The sequence below is a fragment of the Podarcis raffonei genome, chromosome 3, assembly GCF_027172205.1.
Source record: "Podarcis raffonei isolate rPodRaf1 chromosome 3, rPodRaf1.pri, whole genome shotgun sequence".
NCBI classification, from domain to species: Eukaryota; Metazoa; Chordata; class Lepidosauria; order Squamata; family Lacertidae; genus Podarcis; species Podarcis raffonei.
In genome coordinates, this window is record NC_070604.1 from 96,365,658 (window position 1) to 96,392,736 (window position 27,079).

Sequence of the window (27,079 nt, forward strand, 5' to 3'; positions counted from 1 at the left end):
AATAAATAAATTGGCATATGGCAATGACAGATGCAATTTGAAGAACTCTAAAGAGGCAATAAAATAAAATCAGTATGTTTAACACAATGGATGTGCCATCTCCAGTCTTCAACAGCAAAGCCACAGGCACACAACGTGGGCTATCCAGGTGAAGCTCACAGATCGCTGGTGGAGTTGGGAAAGTGCTGCTCTAGCACACAGTCTCCATAAAGTGCAATGGTAGTGAGAATAAGGAGGCAAGCCATCTAGAGCAGACTGGGGTATTGACACTTGGGCTATCAAGAAGATATTAATGGAGCTACAGAGTGACTTTTTCATTTTCCTATATAGCTGAGTTGGCCAGAATGTTGTCCACAACAGGGATGATGATTCCCAGGATGATACTTGTAAAGATGTAACTTCTGAGAACTGCACTGCGAACTGAGAATTACATTTGTATTAATTCCCTGTAAAGGTACAAAAATAAAGTTTAAAAAGTAGTATGAAGTAATAATATATATACAATATATACAGTTACAATATATACAATCACTATAAAAATAAGAAACAGCACAGAAATTCATGTCACATTTGTCAATAGCTGAGAATGCTTGTAAGCCACTGAAAGAAAGCTTGCTTTCATGTAGTCCATGGTAAATAGAACCAAGGAATGAGAGCTTATGGCCTAGTATTGTGGAGGCAGAAATATGCAGAAGGGTGGAGGGAGGGAAGCAGCAGGTACAGTATATGGAGCCAACAATGACAGTATGATGTTTACATGAAGAAGCACTTGGTTCTGGAGTGAAGCGGCTAATAAAAATTGGTCATTGCCATGTGCCAATTTAACCCTAGCCGCCTCCCGTCTAAATAGCTAATATGAAAATGAATGGACATTTGTACCTATTGGAAGAGGATAAAGCCACCTCCATCCTCTAGCAAGCTGTCTCTCACATCAGTATTATAGGAAATAACAGTGCTTCCTTTTCTCATGGCTATAAGGGTTGAGGGCACAGATGTTAAGGACAGGGACACATTTTAAACAGCTTAAATGGTGAGTAAAGTTTATAAATCATGCATGGCGTCGAGAAAATTAATACAGTTGTCTTCCTCTCTCATAACACTTAAACTTGTGGACATGCAATGAAGCTTCAGGACAGATAAAATAAAGGACCTCTTCATTCAGCATAGTTACCTACGGACTTACTCGCACAGGAGGAGGTATTCACTACCAATTTGAAGTTTTAAAATAGGAAGCAATAGAGGACAAAGCTATCAATGGCTACCAGCCACAATGGCAATGTTTTACCGCCACTGTCAGAGGTATCATGCCTCTGAATACCAGTTACTGGGATTCTGAATGCCTCTGAATGCCTCTGAATACCAGTTACTGGGAGCATAGTACAGTTACACTCGAGGGGATGTCCAGCTTGCAGCATCCTACAGCTATCTGGCTGGCCACTTAGGATGCTGGCCTAGATGGGTCATTGGCCTGATCCAGCAGTCTCCTCTTACGTGAAGATGCCTTTTGTACCATCTGCCACTCCAGCACTTCATATGGAGAAAATGTATATATTTTCTGAACAAGAAATCATATTTATTGGTTGATAATATACATTACTGTATATTGCTTTGCACCTAATAGTGCAATTGTACAACCTAGAAGTAAAATCTAAATCCTTTGTTCATGCCACCCACAGGCATTTTCCAAAAAAGAAGAGAGAGCTTTCTGTTTGGCTCTCGATACACATACAAGCAACATCACTTGATGACTAAGAATGCCCATGCACACATTTTGAAAGTCAAGTCCATTTGACCAAAGTGAGATTGGCTTCTCATTGTTATGATCAAGTTGCGTAAACATGCACGGGATTGAACTTTCCATAAACAAAGGCTTGTGATACTGGGCAAAATAGTATTGAGATATGTAAAGTAAAGTAACTGTCTATTATGTTTTGAGTAGTAGAGTAATACATGTTTGTAACTTGAGAACTAAACATATTCTAGTGCAGGGGTTGGCAAGGTTTACCTTGCCTGGGCCGGTTCACTCCAGCGGAGATCCCTCTGTAGGCTGGATTGTGTGCATGCGTGAGCGCCCGCACCCGCAATTTTCGGCATCTGCACAGACGTGATTTCCGGCATCAGCGCAGACGTGATTTTTCAATGTATAAGATGACCCCTAATTTTATTGACCCAAAATTACTGGTAAGAAAATGCACCATGCACTTTCTGTGTATAAGATGAACCCTTATTTTAAACTTCAAAAATTTAGGAAAAAATATAGTCTTATACAAACAGAAATACGGTATTTACTTTAAAAAAAAATCTTTGGCTGTTATTTGCCCTGGATTGCCAGTCTTCAGTTCTATGCACAGTAACCCCACCAGATTCAAGAAGATTTAAGCGTACATACTGTATTGGCCTGAATATAAGCTGCACTTGAATATAAGCCACACCTTTAAAATTGGAGGAGAAAAAAAGAAAAAATACCTGAATATAAGCCGCTCCATTCCTCGCTGCTCTTGGCTGTATATGGGGAGGGCACACTGCGTTGCCAGCGGCCTTTCCCCTTCCTGCTCTCTCCCTTCTCGGCCTTGGGGGAGAGGACAGGGACTACGCACGGGGTGGGCACCACTTTGCTGCGCTTCTGGCGCTGTTTGCCCCACGCTTCTGGCCGCATACCGTAAGGTCGCAAATATAAGCCACACTTTAACTTTTTACAGTCGGAATTTTGGGGGGAAAGTGAGGCTTTTATTCAGGCCAATACGGTAACTGGGTTTAAGATTACAACCTTAAACAGCGTTGCAGTGTGATTGCTTCAAACTATATTGCTTCTAGTAGTGCGTAGAGAGGTCAGCATTTAGTAAACTTTATTGTTATAGCTGAATGTAAAGGTCACTGCAGGCAAACTACAATTTCTTTAGCTTAATGTCTTCTTTGAAACAAGAAGTAGATTTTATCACTAGCTGAGGGGCGTTGCTGTAATTGTCTTTGCTATGCGATGTAAAACACTGAATGTGAGATATTAAATGCTTGAGAGAAGTTCAGTAGGTACAACTCATACTGTCATAAGACTTAAATATTTGTTTTGCTAATAATACAAGTTGCAATTTTTGAATGCTGCTTGCATGGGTTTAATTTTCTGTTTAAATATATCATAATTTCTGAAATAAGGCGAATAGATACCTACTTAAGGTGGCTTAGTGGGAAAATACAGTGGAGATGTACTTGCTTTGTTCTACATTTTAGGAAAAGAGCAAGTAAAGGAACTGAAAACTTAGTCTCTGGTGAATGTTTCCAAGTGTCTTCATAACTACTTTCAGTAACAGTTTCTTCAGATATCACTCTCCTTTGCAAATCTGCATCCTTATGATGTTTTTCTTTTGACTGCACAATGTTAGTGTGGTATAAGTTGCTTCTTCTTGAACAGGGGGAGAAGGCAATCTAAATGGTTCCTGTACCTACAATAAAATGTTTTCTAGGGGGGCACCTTAAAAGACTATCTTCAGAGATAGACTGGAAAGAACAATATGGGATGGAATAATTTGCTTCTTGTCCTATCTTTAAGATCCATGTGCCTCACTTTAAAATAAAATGCTGTCATTGCATTCAGATTCTTGGAGGTATATATTAGAACTGATGAATAAGGCTATACTTCAATCCTAGTATTGCATTACCTGAAAATATTTTTCAATTTTCAATTCATACAGATTTTCCATCATAGATACATAACTTAATTCAGTATGCTGATATTTCTAAATTGTAACTCAACCATGCTGCTCTTCAGTTTTTCTTGGTTACACCACTCAGATACTGAGCAGTAATTCTGCAAAACATTAGACTATTGGCTTAGATGTTAGCCACTGTTTCCTGATGCCAAAAAAGCTTTTCTTCAATTGGGCAACTTGTGCAGTAGACAGTATCATGAATCTCTTCCCACCTCACTTACTAAAGTTTCTATGGGGATTGAAATGCTGGTAATTTGTCCAGTCCTCAAATTTTAGGGTGCTTTTGCAGGTTCATTGTGAATAAATATTGTGCTGATTCATGTTGCCTGATTTCTCCCTCTTTCAATTCTCCCCTTGTGTGAGTAGGAGAAACAAACCAGGAAGCCACCATTGAGATTGGCTTCTTGTGCTTTCTGAACCTGGGATCCTGATTTGTTGCTCCCTATTACACCAGGATTGCAGGTTCAGACAACACAGGAGGTAAAGGTAAAGGGACCCCTGTCCATTAGGTCCAGTCATGACCGACTCTGGGGTTGCGGCGCTCATCTCGCTTTATTGGCTGAGGGAGCCGGCGTACAGCTCCCAGGTCATGTGGCCAGCATGACTAAGCCGCTTCTGGCGAACCAGAGCAGCACACGGAAACGCCGATTACCTTCCCGCCGGAGCGGTACCTATTTATCTACTTGCACTTTGACATGCTTTCGAACTGCTAGGTTAGCAGGAGCAGGGACCGAGCAACGGGAGCTCACTGCGTCACGGGGATTCGAACCACCGACCTTCTGATCAGCAAGTCCTAGGCTCTGGTTTAACCCACAGTGCCACCAGCATCAACCTTAATTGTGGCTTCCCTGTGGTTTACTGTGAATAAACAATGTACTAATGCATATTGCCTGATTGTTTCTCCTGCTTGCACCAGGGGAGGATTAAAGCAGAAATAAATGGACCACATGTATCAACATACTGTTCATTCACAATAAACCAGCAAGGAAGCTGCAGTTAAGCTTGACTTCCTCTGATGTCTGAATCAGGAATCCTGGTTCGTTGCTCCCTTAAACTATGGCATGTTATTGTGGGTATAGGACTGTTATTATGATGATTATTTTACTAATAGGGGCTCTTGTCAGTATGCTTTTTACTATGTTTTTATCATTCATGTTTTGTAATATATTTCTAATGTACGTTTCCTTGAGATATTTTGATAAAGGGTGGTATATAATTTGAATTATTATTATTATTGTTATTATTAGCCTATCTATCCTTTAACAAACTAGGATCCTGGCTTCCAACATCATGGGAAGCCAAGCTTCATTGTGGGTAACCCGGTCGTTTCTTATTCATACCAGGGAAGGAGCCAAGAAGGTGTCAATGGGATGCGCACATGAGCATTGTTTTCATAAGAAACCACAATAATGCAGTCATTGAAAAAGTGGGAAAATCAGCATAGCTTTGATTTCCAAGCTCTTTGGGTCAAAACAGCTGCAGCTGTCACCTTCCAGATGTGTCACTTCAGAATTTCTCATAGTGTCATTTTCATAGTGAGTCATGAAGTAGAAAGTTTTCCTCCTTAGATTCCAATTAGTCAGTAAGCAAATTTAATCAATATATTGGCAGTATAGGTGATACTTATGTGTGCTTGTTTAAATGATTGTACCTGCATACCACAGTCAGTGAGCCCACGTCGAAGGCAAACTAGAATAAGGATGTTCCCTGTATTTAGAACAGCACACACAAGATACTTAAAAGTCCTGTTTCATGGATCAACTGCATGGGAAATGGCAGTAATTACAGACAGAAATTAAATGTTTTAACTGGCCCTAGGCACTAGGACGGGTGAAATGAAAGATGGCAGAACAATAAGATAATTTCCACATCTTGCTTTTGGATCCTGTTTCTCTATGTAAGTTTGATAAGTGGCACTTGAATGTGAAATGAAAGCTATGCCTTTTAGGTGGTAGTGGTTCTAGTAGAAGAGCTTTCTTCAATTAATTTGAATTGTTTTTTCAGGCAGTTCAGCAAGACTATGGAGGAACTAGTTCATGATCTGGTCTCTGCACTGGAGGAAAGTTCGGAGCAGGCAAGAGGAGGCTTTGCAGATACAGGAGACCATTCTCGCAGTGTCTCTTGTCTTCTAAAACGCCAGGCCCGAAAGCGAAGGGGGAGGAAAAGACGTTCATTTAACACCCATCACCCCTGGGAGACAGGCCACTGTTTAAGTGAAGGCTCTGATTCCAGCCTTGAGGAACCAAACAAGGATTATAGAGAAAACCATGCCAATAACAAGAAAGACCATAGCGACTCTGATGACCAGTTGTTACTTGCAAAACGCAGGCCGACGTCAAATTTAAATAACCTCAGGGGCAAAAGGCCTCTATGGCATGAACCTGATTTAGCAGTTGACAATCTAGGAAATAGGACTCTGCGGAGGAGGCGAAAGGTGAAACGAATGGCGGTGGATCTACCTTCAGAAGTAACAAACACGCTGACCTTACCGCAGCAGCAGGATAACATTAAGGATCAGGAAATGGACAATGACAACAGATCTTGCCAACATCAAGAACTAACCAAGAGCAAAGTTAAAAAAAGGAAACTAGCAGCAAGTCGGCAAGGACCAGACATTTTGGATGAAGGAGTGGTCATTGAGAATGATGAAATCAACCAGACAAGCAAGGATAAGATGGAATATGAGGAGCAAAAGGGCTCAGATGAAAACATGAGTGACAGGTTACTTTTACCATTTCAGTTTATTGCAAGTTTTTTTTTTCAATTTGGCATTTGATACATGTTTATCGCTTAGTATTTTTTCTGTGTTTCATGATTAAAACATAATGTAGCATACTACGAAAGTGTGTACAGTTTAAAATAGTTTCAAGACTTCCTGCTACTGTACTATATTAGAGCTCTTATTGTCAGAATTCTAATTATGGAATAGTTTTACAGTTCCAAGTATTTTTATTCATACCACCATATGCATAACTGTTGCATTTTATCTATAAATATATGGGTGCTCTGAAGGTCAAGGGCAGTGCAATGCTGTGCACATTTACTCATAAGTAAATCAGAGTTCAGGGATAGTTGCTCTCAAACAAGTGTGTGCATAGGCTTGCTAGCCTTACTAACTTCAGTCATTATGATATTTTTTTTACTGTGTTTCATGAGTTGTGAACACTCATATTAAAAGTGAACACTCATATTTTCAGTAGTTAGAATGAGCAAATAATAATTACAGGGAAAATATGCAAATTTAGATAAATAAGGTACATTGTAAAAATTGTACACGGATAAAAATTAAGTTTTTTCCTTTTGCAGAACACTTTTTGCACAATTTTGATTTTGTTAATTTTAAACACAAAACCCTCTTTTTTCCTCTCAGATAGGACCTTTTGGGGAATCAGATAAACATTTAGAATCTAGGGAAGTACTTTAAAACTAATTTGATCCCTTGGTGCCACAAGGTCTTGGGAAACATGTTGAAATGTTCTTCCCTTCTAATTTCCACTTACACAACATTGGATGGCATGTTCTAGGTCGTGTGTTTTGTTTTTGTGGTGGTTTATTTTGCCCTTCTACTCTGTCCCCTTTGTAAGCACTAACTCCATTCTGCATTCCTGGTTACGCTTGGTTAAGACAAAATGAGTAATCTTAGTACCCATCCATACATGCTACCACTCTGCTCCTAGGTAAAGAGACTGTAGGCTCCTAGGTGAAGATACTGTAGGGTGCTGTTTTTCCCTTTCTTCTAGGAGGCCATAAGTTGTCCAAGAAGCCTACATTTTCAGGAGCTTTTGTATTTGCTGGAATTTCAGTAAACTAATTGTTTGATGATGAGGCAGGGAATGGGGTTTAGTACATTATTGGTACTCAATAAATATGAATTACAGTCTGGAGAACAGAGAGTCATGCAATGGTCAAATATTGTCAAGGAAGTAGGTCAATAATAATAATAATAATAATAATAATAATAATAATAGTAATAATTTATTTATACCCCGCCCATCTGGCTGAGCCTCCCCAGCCACTCTGGGCGGCTCCCAATCAAGTGTTTAAAACAGTACAGCGTTAAATATTAAAAACTTCCCTGAACAGGGCTGCCTTCAGATGTCTTTTAAAGATAGGAAAGCTGCTTATTTCCTTCACATCTGAAGGGAGGGTGTTTCACAGGGTGGGTGCCACTACCGAGAAGGCCCTCTGTCTGGTTCCCTGTAACCTCACTTCTCGCAATGAGGGAACTGCCAGAAGGCCCTCGGCACTGGATCTCAGTGTCCGGGCTGAACGATGGTGGTGGAGACGCTCCTTCAGGTATACAGGACTGAGGCCGTTTAGGGCTTTAAAGGTCAGCACCAACACTTTGAATTGTGCTCGGAAACGTTATAATTTGTCTACACTTAATGGTAGCTGACTTCCCTTAGGGACAAGCCGCTGGGTGGCATGATAAAATCTAAATGTTATAATTTACCATTTGTATTTTACATTTTTGTTTCATATTTCTTGTTAACCTGCCTATTGCCTCCAGCATCAGTATCAGTACCAGTTGTTGAAGAACACAAGCAGGAAAGTGCCTTTGCCCTTAAATCCTGCTAGTGGGCTTCCCATAGGCCCACTATATGACCACTGTGAGATTGAACGAACAAGGACTAGATGGGTCTAGGTCTCAACCAGCAGGACTCTTTATATGTTCTCAGTATATTAACACTTGATATACATTATAGCCCCCTTCCCTTCAACTGCTAGTTTGCCCTGCTTAATGTTTATACAGAGAGCACAGACCTGTCCGATTCAATGTATTTAATGGAGAAAGTATTACCAAATTCTGCTAGATGTTGCAGTGTTAACTGAATGTTTTTGAAGCAGGGCTTTCTCATTGAGTAGCTGGTTTTATTTATTTGTTAAGAGATTTCTATACTCTTAGAGTGGTTTACATAAAAATAATATAAAACACAATAAGCAACAATGTTAAATTAATAAATAACATAAATAGCAGTATCATAAATATAACTTAGCCCATCAGCTTCTAAAAGCTTGACAAAAAAAGGTGCGTTTTTGCCTGGCATCTAAAAGACTAAAAAGTTGGGACAAGCCTCACTTCATTGGAGAGCTTATTCCACAGACACAGAGCCACCACCAAAAAGACTTTTCCTCAGCCCCCTCCCCCACTATTCACCACCCACTATTCACCAGAAGAACCTCTTTGATCTTAATGCACATCCATGTTAATATGGCAGGTGTTCTGTCTTCTGTCTGGGTCCCAGACTATTCATGGTTCTAAATGTCAGCATAAGAACTTTGAATTGGGCCTCGAAGATGACTGTCAAACCAATGCAGCTGTTTTAGAATAGGAGTTATATGCAACCAGCATGCTGCCTCTATTAATTCCCTGGCTGCCACATTCTTCATTACTTCTGGATCATCTTTAAAGGCAGCCCCATGCAAAGCACATTACAGTAGCCTATCCTGGAAGTTACCAGAGCATGGATAACTATAGCTAGTCTAACCCTGTTTAGAAAAATGTCAGCATTCCTAGCCACTGAGTACACCTGGGTCTAAAATGACAGTGATGGTTATAAGAGCACCACCAACTCTTTAAAAACAAAACAAAAACCAGAAAAACCCTACAAACCTGCTTTTTCAAGGAGAGGGCAGCCCCATCCAGATCTGGATGATCGCCAAATTCCATATCTGGGATCCATTCAACTACAGAATCTTTGTCTTATCTAGATTCGGCTATAGGTTAACATCTGCTGCCTCAATTACACACAGAAAGCAGAGAGTCAGTTTCACTGTTACAACATGGGTCATGTGATCCCATCGCCCTATGCTTAACAAGGAAAACTGTTGTATTTGCCTCCGTGAAGCTTTTAATTGCTCAAGGACAACCACAAATAGAGAACATTGCAGTGGTCAGTCCTCGAGGATTATGAAAGTGGCGTGGGGTTAGTCCTTTTCTGCATATGAGTGAAGTCAGTAGACTGGAAGAAACCACGATTCATAGCTGCTCACAGCTGCCACCTAATTGCAAGTTGAAAATGTTTGAAAACTGCCTTCACAGCAAATTTTTACATGGCTTCTTCCATGATGCTTATACACATCTGTGCATAAACATTTTTTAACATGGATAGACAAGACGTTTGAATGACGCATATGAAACAGCTGTCAGCTGGAAGTTAACGGGAAGTTAACATTTCTTTTTGCCATTAGAATCCCATTGATCCCGGGGGCGGGGGGGGGGTCTTCAGGGTGACATTTACTTTATTTTAATAGGTTGTTGTAGTGTAAACGTTTGTTCTCCCTCTAAATAATAGAATTCTGGTGAATCTCTTTATGCAGTGCATCTTTCAGAATATTTGTAAATGTTGAAAAAAGTCTTGCCCCTTGTGTTTCATGTGTTGAAGAACAGATCAGAATGGTTTTGCCTGAGATCCCACCACCACCGCTTTTATTTTATTTTTTAACTGAGCAGCGGTATTTGGGATCAAGCTGAATTGCACAGCATAAGAAAGGAGCAGTGAGCATTTGATGGAAACAGATAATAAAATGCATCAATTGTGTCAGCACCTCATTGCAGTCACATCTGGCTTACTGTCAGGGTCCCATTAGATTCCTGTGGTTTTATGTGCCAAAAATAATGTTCTGTAGTTAATGGAACTGGGATATTTGCAGTTTGATTTTTTTTTATTATTAAAAAAACCAGTCTTATTTTCTTTTAGATTTTGTGAAGGCTTAAGTTTCATCTGAGTGCAATCTTGTCTCTTTAAAATTTTATGACTGAGATATCAATTGCACTTTTGATCTGTTTCTTTCTCTCTGTTATTACAGTGAATCCAGCAGCCTGAGCAGTAGTGATGCTGGTTTGTTTACCAATGATGAGGGAAGACAAGGTACTGAAACAGTGCAATTTTTTTGTTTTTGAAATTGGATCAGATTCAGTTCTGTAAAACACTGAACGCTATTTCACAATTGGTTGGTTTATATTCCAGTATTTTTAATCTTCATGTAGGAAGTTTGGGGTTTAGTTCTTGCAGATTTTAAAAACGTAAAACTATTTATCAATTTAATAGTGCAATCTCTCTAATTTTAGACATTGATCTTGTGAATGAACTGTAATTTTCTTATCACATTTTGTGGAAACGTGACTTTTTTGAGGCATCTTATAACAATTGTTATGTACTGCTTTCTTATTCTCTTAGGCACGTTGCTATGGCAGCATACACAGTTCAGGATAAGGGTTCAAATGCCTGTATAAGGACATGATTGATCCTCTGTTATTGGGGATTGGTCCTAGGTGCACCACCATCACAGCTGCTGAAGCTGGTGCTACTGCACGTACAACTTTCAACTGTCATATGTGTCACCACTACATAAGGAGCTAGTGAGCCCCATGTATTTAGGGCTAGTCATTTTGACTGGACAAAGAATTGTCAAACATTTTAAATCATGAATTTGTTAAAACTGTTGAGAGGGTGAAGTACGTTAATAATAATAATAAATGTGTTGATTAACTCTTCTGAAGTAAAATATTCCAATCAATTTGGGAGAGGTCATAATTTGGTCGTCATGCAGAAGGTTCCAGGTTCTATGCTCTCCATCTCTGGCTAAGAAACTCAGGTATCAGGAATCAGTTCCCCTTCATCAGAGTAGGCAGAATGAGGCTAGGTAGGCAACTTCATATGTTCAATTGTGTGTCACCAATAGTCAAGAAATCAAGCTGTTCTTCGGGGCTTTTATTTGGACTCCCAAGTACAGGCCAAACAATTCCAAATAATTCCAAATTTTGCTCAAAGTGAAATTAAATTTTAAAAATGTATATAGTAATTATTTAACAAGCTGGTTTTTAAATATTGTCATTCAGCATAATGGGGTACCTTCCCCTAAATCAGGCATAGGCAAACTCAGCCCTCCAGATGTTTTGGGACTACAACTCCCATCATCCCTGACCACTGGTCCTGTTAGCTAGGGATTATGGGAGTTGTAGTCCGAAAACATCTGGAGGGCCGAGTTTGCCTATGCCTGCCCTAAATGTACTCATGGTTTCGCAGACACATTGCAGAAGTAAGGAGCAGAGCCCTTATTCTTGCTTTTCCTGTTTGAAAACGTTATATTTCAACTGAAATTACTGACTGAATGAAGGGCATTCTTGGGTTCATGAGATACTTGACTGATCAGTTAGTGTCCCAATCCTAGCATGTATAGGGTGCCACTTGCACTGGCATAGGGTAAACCATTCTTTTTGCCACAATAAGGCAAAATGGTTAAACCTATTGTTTTCAGGAAGTTGATACAGTAGACCTTTTGAATGTTCTTGAAACGGAACACAGTAAACATTTGCATTGTTTCCTGTAATAAACATTCCATGCAAAATTCTTTCAGAATGTATAAAAAATATGATTTCATATCTTTGAAAAGTGTGATTTGGGGAATGAGCGACATTACATAAAAAACTGTTTCTGAACTACAGGCCTGATATAAATCTTGCATTCTATTTTTATAGAAGCATTTGGGAATTTGTTAGTCCAGTTTAAAAAGCCTTACTTAGCAGTTGAAATGCAGCAGCTCTCTTATTTCACACAACAGAATACAGGATATGTCCGCATCTTAAACTATTTATTTCCCATGGGCTAAAGGGCCAAATCCCAAGTGTGGTCTCCTTGATCTGGGAATACTATGCTGAAGTAAGTAATTGGGATTTGTGTCTTTAGTTAGGGTCAGTGAAGACGTAGTATTGGTCAGTCTATTGAACTGTGGTTAAGAGACTGTGAGTTCCCTTTCCGATCCCCTCTTTTCCGTTCTTGAGTGTGAATGTTAACCACTATTTCCTCTTAACCCTTGATCATTAGAAAATGGAGTGAATCAGTTCAAGTTTGGGGTCAGATGCTGGAAAGCTATGCGAATAAAGTAACTGCTGAAAACCATGACACCACTTGCAAGCAAAAAATAAATAAATCATGCCTTGATTGAGAACTTTCCTTTTCCAGCAAAAGTCAGCTCTAAGTTGCTTGGATGTAAAGTGTTTTTGGGTTATTCTCATCAGCACATTCAGCAAATACCTTTCTGTGAAAAGGAAAAAGTGATCATCTGAAGGTCCTTGATTGAAAATTGCTATTATGTCTTGCCACCTGTTGATTAGGATTCAGGCTGTTTGCTAACATTTGCATATGCAGTAGGGACCCAGAGTTTTGTGTTGTACTCAAAGTAGACCCATTGAAATCAATTGGCTTAAGTTAGTTAGTCCATTGATTTCATATGACTTGGTTGGATGCAACCTTTGGTGACCCCAAACGTTGAATTAGTAGTGTATACTGCATTAAGTGATAGCTATAGTTGTTTATTTAAATAAAAAAACAGATTTAGAAAACTCAGGTTCGTAAAGGCCTTCTATAAACTTCTAATATACAGGAAAGTGAGTAGTTTATTATGAACATTGTTAAATACTACATAATAAGTTTTGCTCAGAGTAGACCCATTGAAATCAATGAACATAGATAAGTTGCATACCACTCAGTTTGTTTTGTTGTTTGTGCTCCTTTTTTCACAAGAAATGGAAGGAGCAAGTTGTTGGCTAAACATCTATAGAACATGAAGAGTAATTAAAGAATTTAAACACCATTTTGTGGGGTACTACAATCTGTAGCTTGTTATGTGTATGGCTTTCCAGTTTTCTGAATCAACCCAATAGAGAGAATTGCCTACCCACAGAGCAGTAGAAAGGAAAACATAATTTTGTTGCTATATGTAGTGCAGAATGGGGCTGAAACACCACATGGAAATTCATGCCTGTTCAAGGTTGAGTAATACCTAAAGCATAGTGGTGGAAGACAAAGGTTCTGTATTTCTACAGTGTTGTTGGGGTACATTTGATTCCCCCCCCCCGTTTACAGATGCTTAAACAGGGTTTGAATATCCCTAATGGGGAAACTTCCTGCTCTGCTCTTCTGTTACATATCTGGTTGATCAAATGTACCCTTCTATCAGTAATTCACTGTTTAACCTTCAATAGTACATGGAGGGGCAACGGATTTGGAGTGCTCCAAATCACACTGTTCCAGCCAGCCATTCCCTATGTTCTCCATTTCCCCACTTCTCTGTTTTTCTTGTGTCCCCCTCCCCCAACAGCAAGCAGGATTCGATCACAAGAGCTCTTTCCCCTATTGTGGTTTCTAGACTGCTTTGGACCCCTCCTCCTTTTAAAATCTTTTTTTATCTAAATGGTTTTCTTTCTTTTTGGTACTTCCACCCCAGCTGATACCTCCCTCTCATGTGTGTAAGGTGCTGTTTGTTCTACATAAGAAATAACACTTGGAGAATGAGTTTGCTGTTGGTGTATAGACTGTTGTACACTACTGTTCTCTCTTCTGGTGATTTGTTAAAGGCTAGGGTCATGGGGATCTTTACCTAGAATTAAGTCTGGAGGACTAAGTCTTGGAATCACTGCAGACAATCTCAAGGGCAAGGCTGGGTCAGACTAAGGTAAATACTACAGTTTAATTCTGACCTTTGCTCAGAATAGTATTGGGGCTTTGGGTTGCCTTTGCTAGCATGTATTAGTCTTAGTCTAAACAGTACAGTATTCATTAGTATACTCTGTTGCTCTGGATTATCTACCTAACCGTCAAATTATTTGGATTACACTCCTTATTTGAAAGGCAGCGTGAACAATTTTCAAGCGTGAGAATATTTCCAACTTATGAAACAATGCTATCAGCCGATTTCTGCTAATCATTCTTAAAAGTTTGTGTAATAAATGCCTAGTTCAGCCTCCATCAAAATGGTGCCCTCCAGGTGTTTTGGACTACAGCCCCCATGAGGCCCAGCTGGTACCAGCTGAGGCAAATGGGAATTGTAGTCCAACACATCTGGAGAGCACCAGGTGGGAAGGCTAGTCTAGTACCAACAATTTGCTGATTGCTGTGCCATCTCCTTTATTTGGTGCCTAAGTATTTAACAGTTCAAAACTGTTCATAATGCAGGACAATTCATCCTCAGCTTGCTTCACTTCCTTGAGATATCAAATGCAAGCACTGATATCTTTATCTATGTGAAACCTACCTTACACCATGGCTTAGATTTAAAGGAAGAGGATCAGAGTGCACCTGAATTACTGTTCTCTTCTCTTGGTGTGCTTGAGCAAAGCTTGTGGAGGTATCTTGCCTGGGCAGCTGCGTCCCTCCTCTTGTGTGCATCCTTCTCACATGTTGTGTGCATGTTTCCTTCCATCACCTAAGTTCACAGTCACATATATATTTGTTTCCATTTGATTGATTTTCTCAAACGTTAATAAACATTTTTTTAAAAAAAGAGCGTCACAAGACTTTCAAGTTCTATAGGACATCCCTTTAATCACGATAGACAGGCTAACACTCCTTTCTATCACAGTGACCTGAGGACAACCTGTTGCCATCATCCAGGTAACTTAGCCACTCTACAGTAGGCTGCAGATCCATAATGTCTTTTCTGACATCACAAACGAGTTGTACTTCAGCAGCCATCATTCCTATACAGAAAGTAAAGCATGACTCTGGATAAAATCAAAGTGACATGAGCATAGATGCATACAAGAGTTTCAGATGTTGATTTAGCAAAGTGCATAATTTTGTTTTACTTTTGATTTTTTTAGTTTCTAAGAGTCATTAAAATATCCCTGGACTCTTGATGTTTCCTGTGGTACTGTCATCTTTCATTTAAAAACAACTTTTTCAAAACTTATTTCTTAATGAACTTAATCAGATTAATTTGATTTGGTCACATCTGTTCATGATTGTTTCCCCCATTTATATACCATACAAATCATGAAATTAAGCTAATTATATACCATTATCAACTGCAAAGAACTGTTTTCACAGTTTTATTCTCTTTAATTCCCTGCAGGAGATTAAGGCTTGTTTTTGTTAGTGTTGGGAATGCAGTAACTTAAATGGATTTCCCTGCCGTTATCACCAAAAGATTAGCTAGTTTATTATTTTTCACATTTCTGAATTGCTTCTAAAACATTGCATTTTATACCCTTTTATGGGTGTCAGTACTTGTCATGCTAGTAAATGCCATGTTCTAAGCACTACAGTAACAACTATAGCAGGCTTCCTCAACCTCGGCCCTCCAGATGTTTTGAGACTACAATTCCCATCATCCCTGACCACTGAGGAAGCCTGAACTATAGCATAGCAATAAAGGAGATCCTGATTCTCATTAGGATTGGGCTTCTTTGGATAATAAACCTCAATCTCTTTTTTCTTAATGTAAGGTGTTTGTTATTACAGGTGACGATGAGCAGAGTGACTGGTTCCATGAAAGTGAACCTGGAGGTGCCTGTGGGATCACTGGGATCATTCCCTGGTGGGAAAAAGAAGACTCTACAGAACTGGAAAAAGAGTTGCCTGATCCAGTCTTTGAAAGTATCTTAACAGGCAGTTTCCCTCTGATGTCCCACTCAGGCAAGAGAGGTCAGCAACGTTTTAAGTGATCAAATTATACATTTTGAAATTGTTACCCTTAAGAGATGACACTGGATCGTTAAGGGCACTAGGGGTTGTGTCAGAATGTCTTACCTGTGTGTTTGTTTTTATGCACCCTAAAGCTTTAAAGATTAATTTCTACCTGGAGGATTGTAATTGCTGGAAAAGTGGCCATTCCCGCTGAGTAGCTTCTTTGTAATTTTCAGGATAACTCACAAATGTATCGTTTTAAAGGCATTTTGGTGATCATAAAAATTATCTATGGCTGTATGAATGCTAGCTTTCCCAAGATTCGTAGGTGGTGCGAACTACATTGCTCATGTTCTGTCTCTATTTTTCCTCATCATGGTGTTCCATAATAGTTTTGCAGATTTTGATGCTCTCCGTAATGGGGGGAAACTAAAAACACTCCAAACAATACAATTAACAGTATGATCTTTTCATATTTTGGAGTTACTTTTTTGTGTGTATCTGTTGGATGCCATCATTTGCATCCTGCCCTTTACCTGCAAAATACATACATTTTAATAAAATAAAAAATTGTAGTGACTTATTCAGTACTCTGTGAGTGTAAAGGATATCAGGTGTAATACCAACAAACAGCCATTAAAATATCTCAGACAAGAAGAGAGGATCTTCATTTCTTGGATTCTCCCTTGACAATTGCAAATGTATTAGTGTTGTGCACATTTAAGCTGAGCTGAAATTTTGTTTTGTAGATTTCCAGACAAGGTTTAGTCACCTTCATGGAATGCCAGCAAGGAACATCAAAAAGGCTGCTGGGAATCTGACCACAATGGTAGGCTGGTTCCCATCCTTTACAATGAACTGCATTTCCTCAATAAATTGCAACATTTTAAAAATAACTACTGGTTGTGCATATGTGAAAATCATTTTCTTACAGGGTGCAAATCAAGGGGTGAGACTTCGTTCTTCTGCCGTTTTTAATAGTTGGGCTCTCCTTTCAGAACGGTATCAGTTTGTTGAACACAACTTGAAGGTCAAACTGACAGCATTAAGTATAGTCTAGAGAAGCTCTCTGTGTTAAACTGATCTGCTTATCTTTTAATTCTGGAAACACTTCCTTAAATATTTTACCTCAAAGTCATTATTGATATAATATGTAGAAATTGGTTTAAGAAGTTTATACAGTGCCTGGATTACTAGATCAATAGATAAACTTAGAGCAACTTGATATCCTGTAGTGCCATTGTTAATAAAATAACTCTGTTGTACTGGGATCTGAGAATCCTTCTCAGAAGGTGGTAATGTAAGCCAGAAACAGAATACATGACATTTAACCTTACCACATTCATTTGAAATTTTAGGATATAACTAATACCTGATAATCCTGGATCTCTACCTGCTTGCTTGCTTAATAAATGTACAAATGTGTAAAAAAAGAAAAGAAGGGAACTATGGAAACCATTGTGGATAGCAGAGAGAAATCTTAAAATTCTTTGTTCAGAAATAGCAGTTCTAAGCTGAATAATCTGCTTTAAAACCTTGGCCTGTGAACTTTGCCTTTAGAGGTAATGAATCAGATGAATGGTATCTAGTTGCTGGTTTCAGATCTCCCAATTTTTGTTTTTGGTTCACTGCTTGCTTGAGCATATCTGGGATTTGTAGCCCATTTTCTAGGCTTATTGCAATCTCACTCTGGTATTTTATAGAAGCTATTACAACTGATAGGTTAACTTCATGGTATTGATGATACATGGCTTAACCATGCTAAAAACTGCCTTCCCCCTCTAAATTGTAAAAAGATGATTAAGTTTCAATTGATGGAGATATACTGTATCTCTGTGTGTACATATAATGAGAGTTGTTTTCTGGCGCAATATCTCAGTTGTTAGAAACCCCTGTGGATGTTATAAAATTGTGCTTTAGAGAGAGAAATATTTTGGTGTTAAACAATTCCCAGAAAGCTGGGTATGTTTGTGTTGCGAAATGCTTGTCGAAGACACCAGCCATGGTGTCTTTTTGTTTTTTGCTTTTACTGCTGATTCGGTTTGTGAATGTAAATATTTTTGTGTTGGTGATGTGCTTTTATTATTCTCTCTGAAAAATTTGTAGAGAAAAGATTTACTTGACAATTATCTTTATATCAAATACAGACTTTGCAGAGGAAAGCCAATCACATAGAATACTCTTCTTAGTGTGTGTGTGTGTAAATGTATTTGTTGCTTGATGTTACAAGTGTTTGGATTGCTGCAAATACAATGATTACCGTACTTTTCCATGTATAAGACTAGGGGTTTTTTTACTTTAAAATAAGGTTAAAAATCTGGGGGCGTCTTATACACGGATAGTGCATATGCCCATTTTCTAAATGTGGGGTTCCCAGAAGTAGTCTTATACACGGAAAATACGGCATATAGGAAAGATGAAATGGATACACCTATATTATTGGGCAATAATACACAACAGTATTGAGTACCATATTCCTGATTCACATGCAGCCTAATATTCCATTCCCTCACCCACCTCCTTGCATTCACACATTTGCCTTGGCCTGTCAAGAGAGAACACATATGCTTATTTGTTATCAATGAGGAATTTTCAAAAGCAATCTCTAAATTGCTGAAATCCAATGACAAAAAAAGGAAGGGAAAAAATGGAATACCTATGACATCTGGTAATGCAGAACAAGAAGTAATTACTACTATTAGAATGTTACACTGAAAGCAAAAGTGCTTTTAGAGAGATTAATTTCCAGAGCAAAGGAGAATACTGCAAAAGCAACTCATTGAACAGAATTGGGATGATGACCTAATTCTTTCACTTTTAACGTAGATGAGTTTGTGATGTCTGTACAGGAACGCTTGCTCAATACCTATGAAGGGAATAAAGGAGGGAAAGGACACACTTTCTGGTGAGGCATAATCTGAGTGCCATGCCAGGTTGCAAGATGTATATGCATTGCACATGCATACCTGATTGTACAGTTCTGCCCAGCTTATGGTATCCATATTGCTTAATAAAATTGTACTCTCAGAGATATTTTAAACTATGTACAATAGGCTAACTGCAATAAACTGGAAAAGCTGTGGCTGAATAATGATCATTTTGGTTTCTGATAGAATTGGATGATTTGAATTGTAACAAAGCTGTTAGACATAAATTCATTATTGTTGTTATTACTATTACTGCTGCTGCTGCTGCTGCTACTACTAAGCAATACAAGGTAACTTGCAAAAATATCCACACAGTTAAAACAAGATAAAATCTAGCATAAAAAAATATTTCACAGTAACTTTCAGATAGGAGCAGAAAATTTTAAGTTGCAAGGCAATCCTATGCCTGCTTACTCAAAACTAAGTCTCATTGATTTCAAGGGAACTTGCTCCTAGATGAGGTGATGCAGGATAGCAGCCTGGTACACTCACTTGCACATCCCAAAAAGCCACTTCTGTAGGTTGGGAAATGGCATGGTAAGTGTTGTGGAGGGGTGCAGCTGGAGGAGATTCCATGGCAATCAGATCTCCTACCTAGTATGAGGAAAAGTTAGACTGGTTCCTGTCAGGGATACTTGAGAGTTGTAGTCCAAAAACCTTGGGCCTCCAGCTGCTTTGGACTACAACTTCCATCATCCCTAGCTAGCAGGACCAGTGGTCAGGGGTGATGGGAATTGTAGTCCAGAAACAGCTGAAGACCCAAGGTTGGGAAACCCTGCTGTAGATAAGCTATTTCTGTCAATTCTGACTGCAGAACACCTAAAAGATCTGCTTTGGTTTGGCATCAAGACCCTTTCCTTAACTAAGCCACTGCTTTGGCTCTTGGTTTTCCTAGATGTATTCTTTCCCAAGTTCTATCATTCATTTAAATGACTGTTATTCAACCTTTAGAGATACCAAATCCTTTGAAGGAGGCTTATAAGTAAAATTGAAATCAGAATAAGAGAGTATCAATGGAACAGTTTATCAGAATCTTCCCCACTGAGTAGTTTGTTCTAGTTACCCCTGGCAGAGGCAGATTTAGAGCAATGTGACTGGTTCCACCACACGGGGCACTGAGCCTAGGGGAAGCTGCAGGCGTCGCAACCATGATGTTGTGAATTTAGCAGAATGGAAAGCAAGAGGTGGGGAGGTATTTTGGCCTTACACAGGGCACTGCTGAAATCTGAAAGACTAAAGCCTGCCCCTGCCCCAGGAGTGGTCTAACTGGAGCAAACACTGATGAGGGTGTTCTTTACATTTCTCTTTCACCCCCTTGTTCTTTCTCCATAGAACAATTTGGGAGAGTCCAACTGAAGCAGGCATCTGGTATTATATTTGCGACATTTCTCCACTGTCCCTGATGCCCTTTCCATATTATAATAATACCATTCAACTGTGGCATTAGTCTCATACATCAAGTAAAGGGGAAAATGTTAACACTTATGCCCTGTTACGGCCTGTTAAGGCCTCCTTTCTGACCACTTCTCGGTTGCGGCGATGTGTGCAGGCACACATTGAATGTGCATAAAATTATTGTTGCCTATATATATCTTCCAGAAAGTGGTAGAAAACCGACTGTAATTAATATTTCTGGTCAAGCCGGTGTGATAAAGTCTGTTGTTGTTGTTGTTGTTGTTGTTGTTGTTATATAGTTCACAACATATAAATACAATATAAAGGTAAAAGGTAAAGGACTCCTAGATGGTTAAGACGAGTCAAATTCAACTATGGGGTGCGGTGCTCATCTCGGCTTTCAGACTGAGGGAACCGGTGTTTGTCTGCAGACAACTTTTTTGGGTCATGTTGCCAGCATGAACACCGTTGCAGAAGCCAGAGTACATGGAAACCCTGTTTACCTTCCCGCCGCAGCGGTACCTATTTATTTACTTGCACTGGTATGCTTTCGAACTGCTAGGTTGGCAGGAGCTGGGACAGAGCAATGGGAGCTAACCCTGTTGCACAGATTCGAACCTCCAACCTTACGATCAGCAAGCCCAAAAGGCTTGGTGGTTTAGACCACACACCACCCGTGTCCCTTAAATACATAATACATAATAAAAACAAGGACTAAAAAAAACCAATAAACGGCCCGTCTCCTTCAACAAACATTTAGAAGGGGTGTAAGATATTAATCAGCCAAAGGCCTGGTTGAAGAGGAATGTTTTCGCCTGGCACCTAGAGGTATATAATGAACCTCCCTGGGGAGAGCATTCCAGAAACACAGAGCCACAGTAGGAAAGACCTGTTCTCCTGTTGCCAGAAGCGAAGGACCACCCTAAGAAGGGCCTCAGATGGTGATCTCAGGGTCTGGGTAAACTCGTATGGAAAGAGGTATGGAAATAGGTATGGTCCTTGAGGTATTGCAGTTCTGAGGTGTTTAAGGGTTTATAAGTCAAAATCAGCACTTTGAATTGGGCCTGGAAACTAATTAGCAGCCAGTGCAGTCAGGCCAGGATTCGTGTAATATGCTCAAACCTTCTTGTCCCAGTGAGCATCCTGGCCACCAAATTGTGCTCTAGCTGAAGTTTCCCAGCCATCTTCAGAAACAGCCCTAGGTATAACACATCACAGTAATCTAAGCTAGAGGTTACCAGAGCATCTGGTTAGGCTAACCCTATCCAGATAGGGGCACAGCTGAGCCACGAGCTCAGCTGATGGAATGTACTCCATGCCACTGAGTCCACCTGAGCCTCAAGTTACAACAAAGGATCCAGAAGTACCTCCAAGCTGCATACTCTTTCTTTTAAAGGGAGTGTAACCCCATCAAGAGCAGGCCACCTCCCATCCATCTGGTCTAGGGAACCGCCCACTAACTCTGCATTATCTGGACCGGGCATTAGTTTGTTGGCTTTCATCCAGTCCATTTCCGAGGCAAAGCAATGGTCCTGCACATCCACTGCCACACCTTGAGATGTAAAGGGAAAGTAGAGCTGTGTGTCGTCAGCACAGGGGATAAAATTGAACTCTGAGGAACTTCACACTGCACAGGTTCATTAGGAAGGACCTTTTTTGTAAGTTTGGATTTCTGTTTCAAAAATGCCTCGTTCAGCCAAAGAAAAAGTGTTTGAAGAGTGGTTTGGATGGTGTATTGATCTATTTTTGAAGGGAGAAGTGGGGGGATTTCAGGAAATAAAGGTATCCCAACAGTACCTTCCTGTTTAAGAGATTATCAAGACTAGGACCAGACATTTCTGTTAGGAAGCCTCAGTTGCATGCTGTTGTATACAATGATCCATATGTTTACTTGCTGAACAGAGGATAGTTATCTCCTACTGCTCCAGTAAACTTCTGGGAGCAAGGAAAGTAACTCCAAAGTAAGTTAGAAATGTTTTCAAGGCTGATCATGCATGAACCTAGTACAGCAAGTCCATATGTGTATCCCTAAGTGAAATATGAAGTTTTTCACTCCACTGTTTTGCCTATGAAGTGCATCTAGCAAGGTGTTCTTTATAGAGAAGCCTGTTCCAGTAGCACAGGTAGTTGCTTCTCATTCACGATGTCTTTCTAATGTAAACTACTTGTGTCAGCTACACATTTTTAAAATTATACAATATTTTAATATTTACATTTTTATTCAACTTCATACATTTCTGACCTATCGAGCTGCCAGTTCATAGATAACAGAACTGAATAGTTTGATTTTTGATCTATGCATTCTTTACTGTACAGATTTTACTGTACCTGATATCGACTATTGCTGAAACAGTACAATTTCTTTCTTTTCTTCCTTTCTTCTTTTCCTGTTTTTTTTTTAAAGAAAACCCTTTGGGTTTGATGGATTTGTACTCTTCAAAGGGAAACAAAACACTAAATATTTCTAATCCTGCATTATTTACCGCATGGGTGGTTAAAATGCTACTTTAAGTCTCATAAAATTTAGAGGAAGAAATCGGCCAACTGCAGCAGGAATTAGATTTAGGAAGAGAGGTACAGAGTCAAAATATTGCTACAGAATTAAATGTCAAAAATCTTCTTTAATAGTAGATATATAGTTCACAGTGTCTGGTTATGATTAATACATTTAATCTAAATCACTGAAAGTTGCTCTCTCCTTTTCCATAAAATACAATAGGACACAAATCAGTTTTACTGTAGATGGATAACAATTGGAAAATAATGCATCTTCCCGCCCAATAAATTGTCAGTTATACCTTTTAACTAAAATCAATTTATCTTTTGAAAATTTATTGCAATTTCTAATAATAAATCTTCTCAAATGTTTATTCATTTGCTGCTTGATACATTTGCGCCACTTTTGCTATGGTCTAATGTTTTTTTTCTTTTGATTCATTGTAAATTAGAAAATCTATTTTGAGTCAATTTTCTAGTTAAGAAGTCAAAATCTATAACCCAACCTTTTTCCTTTTTATGACCTTTACACATTTTAATACCCTTGAACTTTGTTGCAGTCCTATAAAATTTTGATCATAAACTGATTAAAAGACTTGTAACTTGTTGAAAAGGGATTAGCTAGTGAAGCAACTAGTTGAGAAACTTGTATCATCGATTTTGATTGCATAAGACTAATGAAAGAATTAAAGCAGGTGAATAAGTGTAGTACTGAGTACACTTTAGTTTAATTGAACATATGCAAGAAGAAATATCCTATTTGCATTTGTACTCAATCAGTGAGATAACAAGCATCCCTTTGTCATCTTTTAAAACTTTGGCAGTGTTCAGACAGTCTTATAGCCCCTTTGTTCCTTCCTCTGTACAACCTGGCAAACAAACCAGTTTCCCCTTTTGTCCAAACTAGAAAACTGGTTAACTGCTTCAGAACAAGCCAGGATATTAAATTGTTATTTGAAGTTGGCTTAATATCGAAATTGGCTTGATAGTTCTGTGCATAGCCAAAGGCTTATCCAGACATAGCCAATAATTATTTCAAAGCATTTACACATAACGGCGCATGCATGCATTGATATGCTCAGATACATTTTTTCTATTATCTTTTTAAAAATTCATGCTTAATTTTCCAAGATGTCAATTATTTCCAGTATGACAAAACTGTTTCAAAAGTAGCAATGTAACCATTGCTTGTATAAAAATAATGAATCCTTCAGTAGTTGATCATATAATTGCTCAGATTATTTTTCTCTTTTCCCTTCTGATAAACTTTTCTGGAAAAATAAATGGGGGGAGCTCTATCTTTTTAATAATAAAAAAGCAAGGAAAACTGGCTATAAACCAAAAGACACCCTGCTTTTCTGCAAAACGGTATTTCCTTTCACTTCAGATCACTTTTCATACCTAGGACCTATAGGACTCCATATACAATTCAGTGCTTGTCTGTACACACAAAGGAATGCTTATTCCATGGGTAGGCAAACTAGGGCCCGGGGGCCAGATCCGGCCCAATTGCCTTCTAAATCTGGCCCACGGACAGTCCAGGAATCAGCGTGTTTTTACATGAGTAGAATGTGTCCTTTTATTTAAAATGCATCTCTGGGTTATTTGTGGGGCATAGGAATTCGTTCATTTTTTCTCTCTTCAAAATATAGTCCAGCCCCCCACAAGGTCTGAGGGACAATGGACTGGCCCCCTGCTGAAAAAGTTTGCTGACCCCGCCATATTCAGATCTACTCTTACAACTGAAATGAGTCTTGGAAGTCTTGCTCATGTTAGTATATGCTGAGTTGTGGGGATGGACTGTTATTCATTATAGTACTTAATTGGTGCAAATCACTGTGTGCAGTCCTCAAAATAACCTTGGTATCATGGCATCTACATAAACAACTGAGTCTGAAAGGAGGGGATTGCACATAGCCATCCAGTGTATCTATAGCTTGGTTTTAGGAATTCAAAGGAATTAAATGACCAAGTGATTGTACAACATCAGACTACAGGTGGGAGATGCCTTACAAATAAGGTAGCATATCAGCAAGAGAGGTTTTTGTTCATCCCCTCTTCCTGCATACTTGTTTTCTCCTTACAGGTTTGTGTCTGAAGTGGAGCATAGATTTGAAATCTCTTGTCAACTTCAACTCTTTGCACACATTGGCAGATCAGATCAGTATATACAGCAGAATTATGTAGCTACATCCTAAGGTAACGAGATGGGCCATATCACTTCGGAATAACTGATTTGCTATACTATTTTTATTATTGCTAGATGTTGCAAAACAAACAAAAAACACCCCCTGCATACCTTTCCTCCAAATAGAAACCTAGCAGTTATCACTCAGTTCTCCCTTTGTTTTCAGTGTGGGTCAGCATTCAAAAATGTCATTACTCTCCCCCCAGTTGTCATCCAAAGTAGCATAATCCAGTGTGCCATCTCAGAACTCTGACCACCAAATTCTACTGCAGGTGATAGTTCTGATAAGACTTGTAGATTCAGTGATTGGCATTCTGTATAATTATGGCCCATTATACAAATGTCATAATACCTAATCATGTTTTGTTTACACCATAGACGCCAGAATGTTGACAGACTTGGAGAATGTTAGAAAACACTTCAAAGACAACTGGGAAGAAAATAATGACTTAATAAATACAGTAGATCAAGACATGGCACATTAGTGAATCTGTTAAGTTGATAACATCTTGAGTGTTGAAATGATTGATTTCTGAGGTAAATAAATCATTTGCATGGAAGCATTAGAATTCATTAATTTCACTAATTACATAGTGAAGAAAGCATCTGTTTTCTTCACTAAAGAGCAGGCATTAATTACAGGTCTTACCTGTTCATCTAAAAATAGTGTCAATATGTTCAGTTTTCTCTCTTTAAATTGTTGATTTTTGTAGAAAGGCTTATGCCATTATGAAGTTGCCAAGACCTCATTAATAAAGCAATTTTAAATAAAATTATGTTCACCAAAAGAAAAAGAGAATATAGTAGTCTTTTGGTAGTGTCTCAAAAGATTTTTAGATTTAGAATACCCATCTTTTAATCCACAAAATCAGTCTCTTCATTGTTTTACAATTGTGTGTGGAAGAAATCTTAAATCCAGCAAGAAATATAAGGAAAGGTTCTGTTCTACAAAGCCTCTTCCAGATTAATAGACCCAAAGGAGAATGTTAAAAGTATAACCCATGTAAGATAATGGAATGTTCATATTTTCAATTTGTGGCTGAATGTAAATTCCGTATTGTAGGCTTAGAAACCAAGAGTACTATTGGCAATCGCTTACTAGGTATTTTCAGTGAAAAATCAGAAGTGAGTTTTGGGGTAAAATTGCCAGCTTCTTAGTATTCCTGGGTAGTGCTTACAGATTCTGGTATATGAGTCAAATATGCTAGCAGCAAGGTGTGCTTATTGAGTTTTTGTGTCCTGACAGGTTGGATGTATCACATGGTTAGTTTACCAGCCATGTCACATGCTATTAGTTAGAATAAGTTGCTTAAAGCTGGTAAAGGCAAAAAGATTTAGTTAGAATTACATTGAATTTTCAAAACTACAGTCTTTCAGTGTGAAGAACTTTTTAAAAAATAATATTGTTTTATTAAGTTTTCCATTTTACATTTCAAAATAAACATTCTACAAACTTTAAAGGAAGCATGGATAACTTTACACCACCTTCAGGACTTTTTGCATGAACTTCCCTAAGGTGGTGGTATTTTCCTGCCTACAAGGATTCATGAAAGTACATATGAACCATTCGCATGTCCAGCTAGAACAGGCTTCCTCAAACTCGGCCCTCCAGATGTTTTTGGCCTACAGCTCTCATGATCCCTAGCTAGCAGGACCAGTGGTCAAGGATGATGGAATTGTAGTTTCAAAACATCTGGAGGGCCGAGTTTGAGGAAGCCTGAGCTAGAGCATGTTAGTTATCCTATGTTTTATACTGGGAGCTGATACAGTGCTTTGGCTGAGTGTCAGGTATGAGCCATTTCAGGTATGAGCCCAGTTCAAATTTCATCTCAACCACAAAGTCTCAGGGCTGGTTTTCCCTGCACTGCATGGGTGAAAAGCACCCATCAAAGCAGAGGGGGGTTTTCAGCCGGAACCACACAGAACTTAATTCCAGCACCTCTCAGGTGGGCACCATTG

At 38.9% G+C, this 27,079-nt stretch overlaps 1 protein-coding gene across 6 annotated transcripts in view; it reads left to right on the top strand.

The window, feature by feature from the left end:
- Positions 1 to 27,079, top strand: part of GPATCH2 (G-patch domain containing 2) — a 108,843-nt gene that overhangs the window by 868 nt on the left and 80,896 nt on the right. Inside the window, exons 2-8 of one of the 6 annotated variants that reach the window (XR_008329696.1) lie at positions 5,709 to 6,425; positions 10,515 to 10,576; positions 15,950 to 16,132; positions 16,864 to 16,948; positions 25,017 to 25,131; positions 25,287 to 25,392; positions 25,499 to 25,680. Coding sequence is in view for 5 of the 6 variants with exons in the window: in XM_053383164.1 (XP_053239139.1) it covers positions 5,709 to 6,425; positions 10,515 to 10,576; positions 15,950 to 16,132; positions 16,864 to 16,948; positions 25,017 to 25,119 (1,150 nt within the window). In the remaining variant the exon portion in view is untranslated. Of the gene's footprint in view, positions 1 to 330; positions 449 to 922; positions 1,031 to 5,708; positions 6,426 to 10,514; positions 10,577 to 15,949; positions 16,133 to 16,863; positions 16,949 to 25,016; positions 25,132 to 25,286; positions 25,393 to 25,498; positions 25,681 to 27,079 lie in introns of those variants that run through there. The other 5 variants (XM_053383164.1, XM_053383165.1, XM_053383163.1 and 2 more) reach the window with 5 other exon arrangements.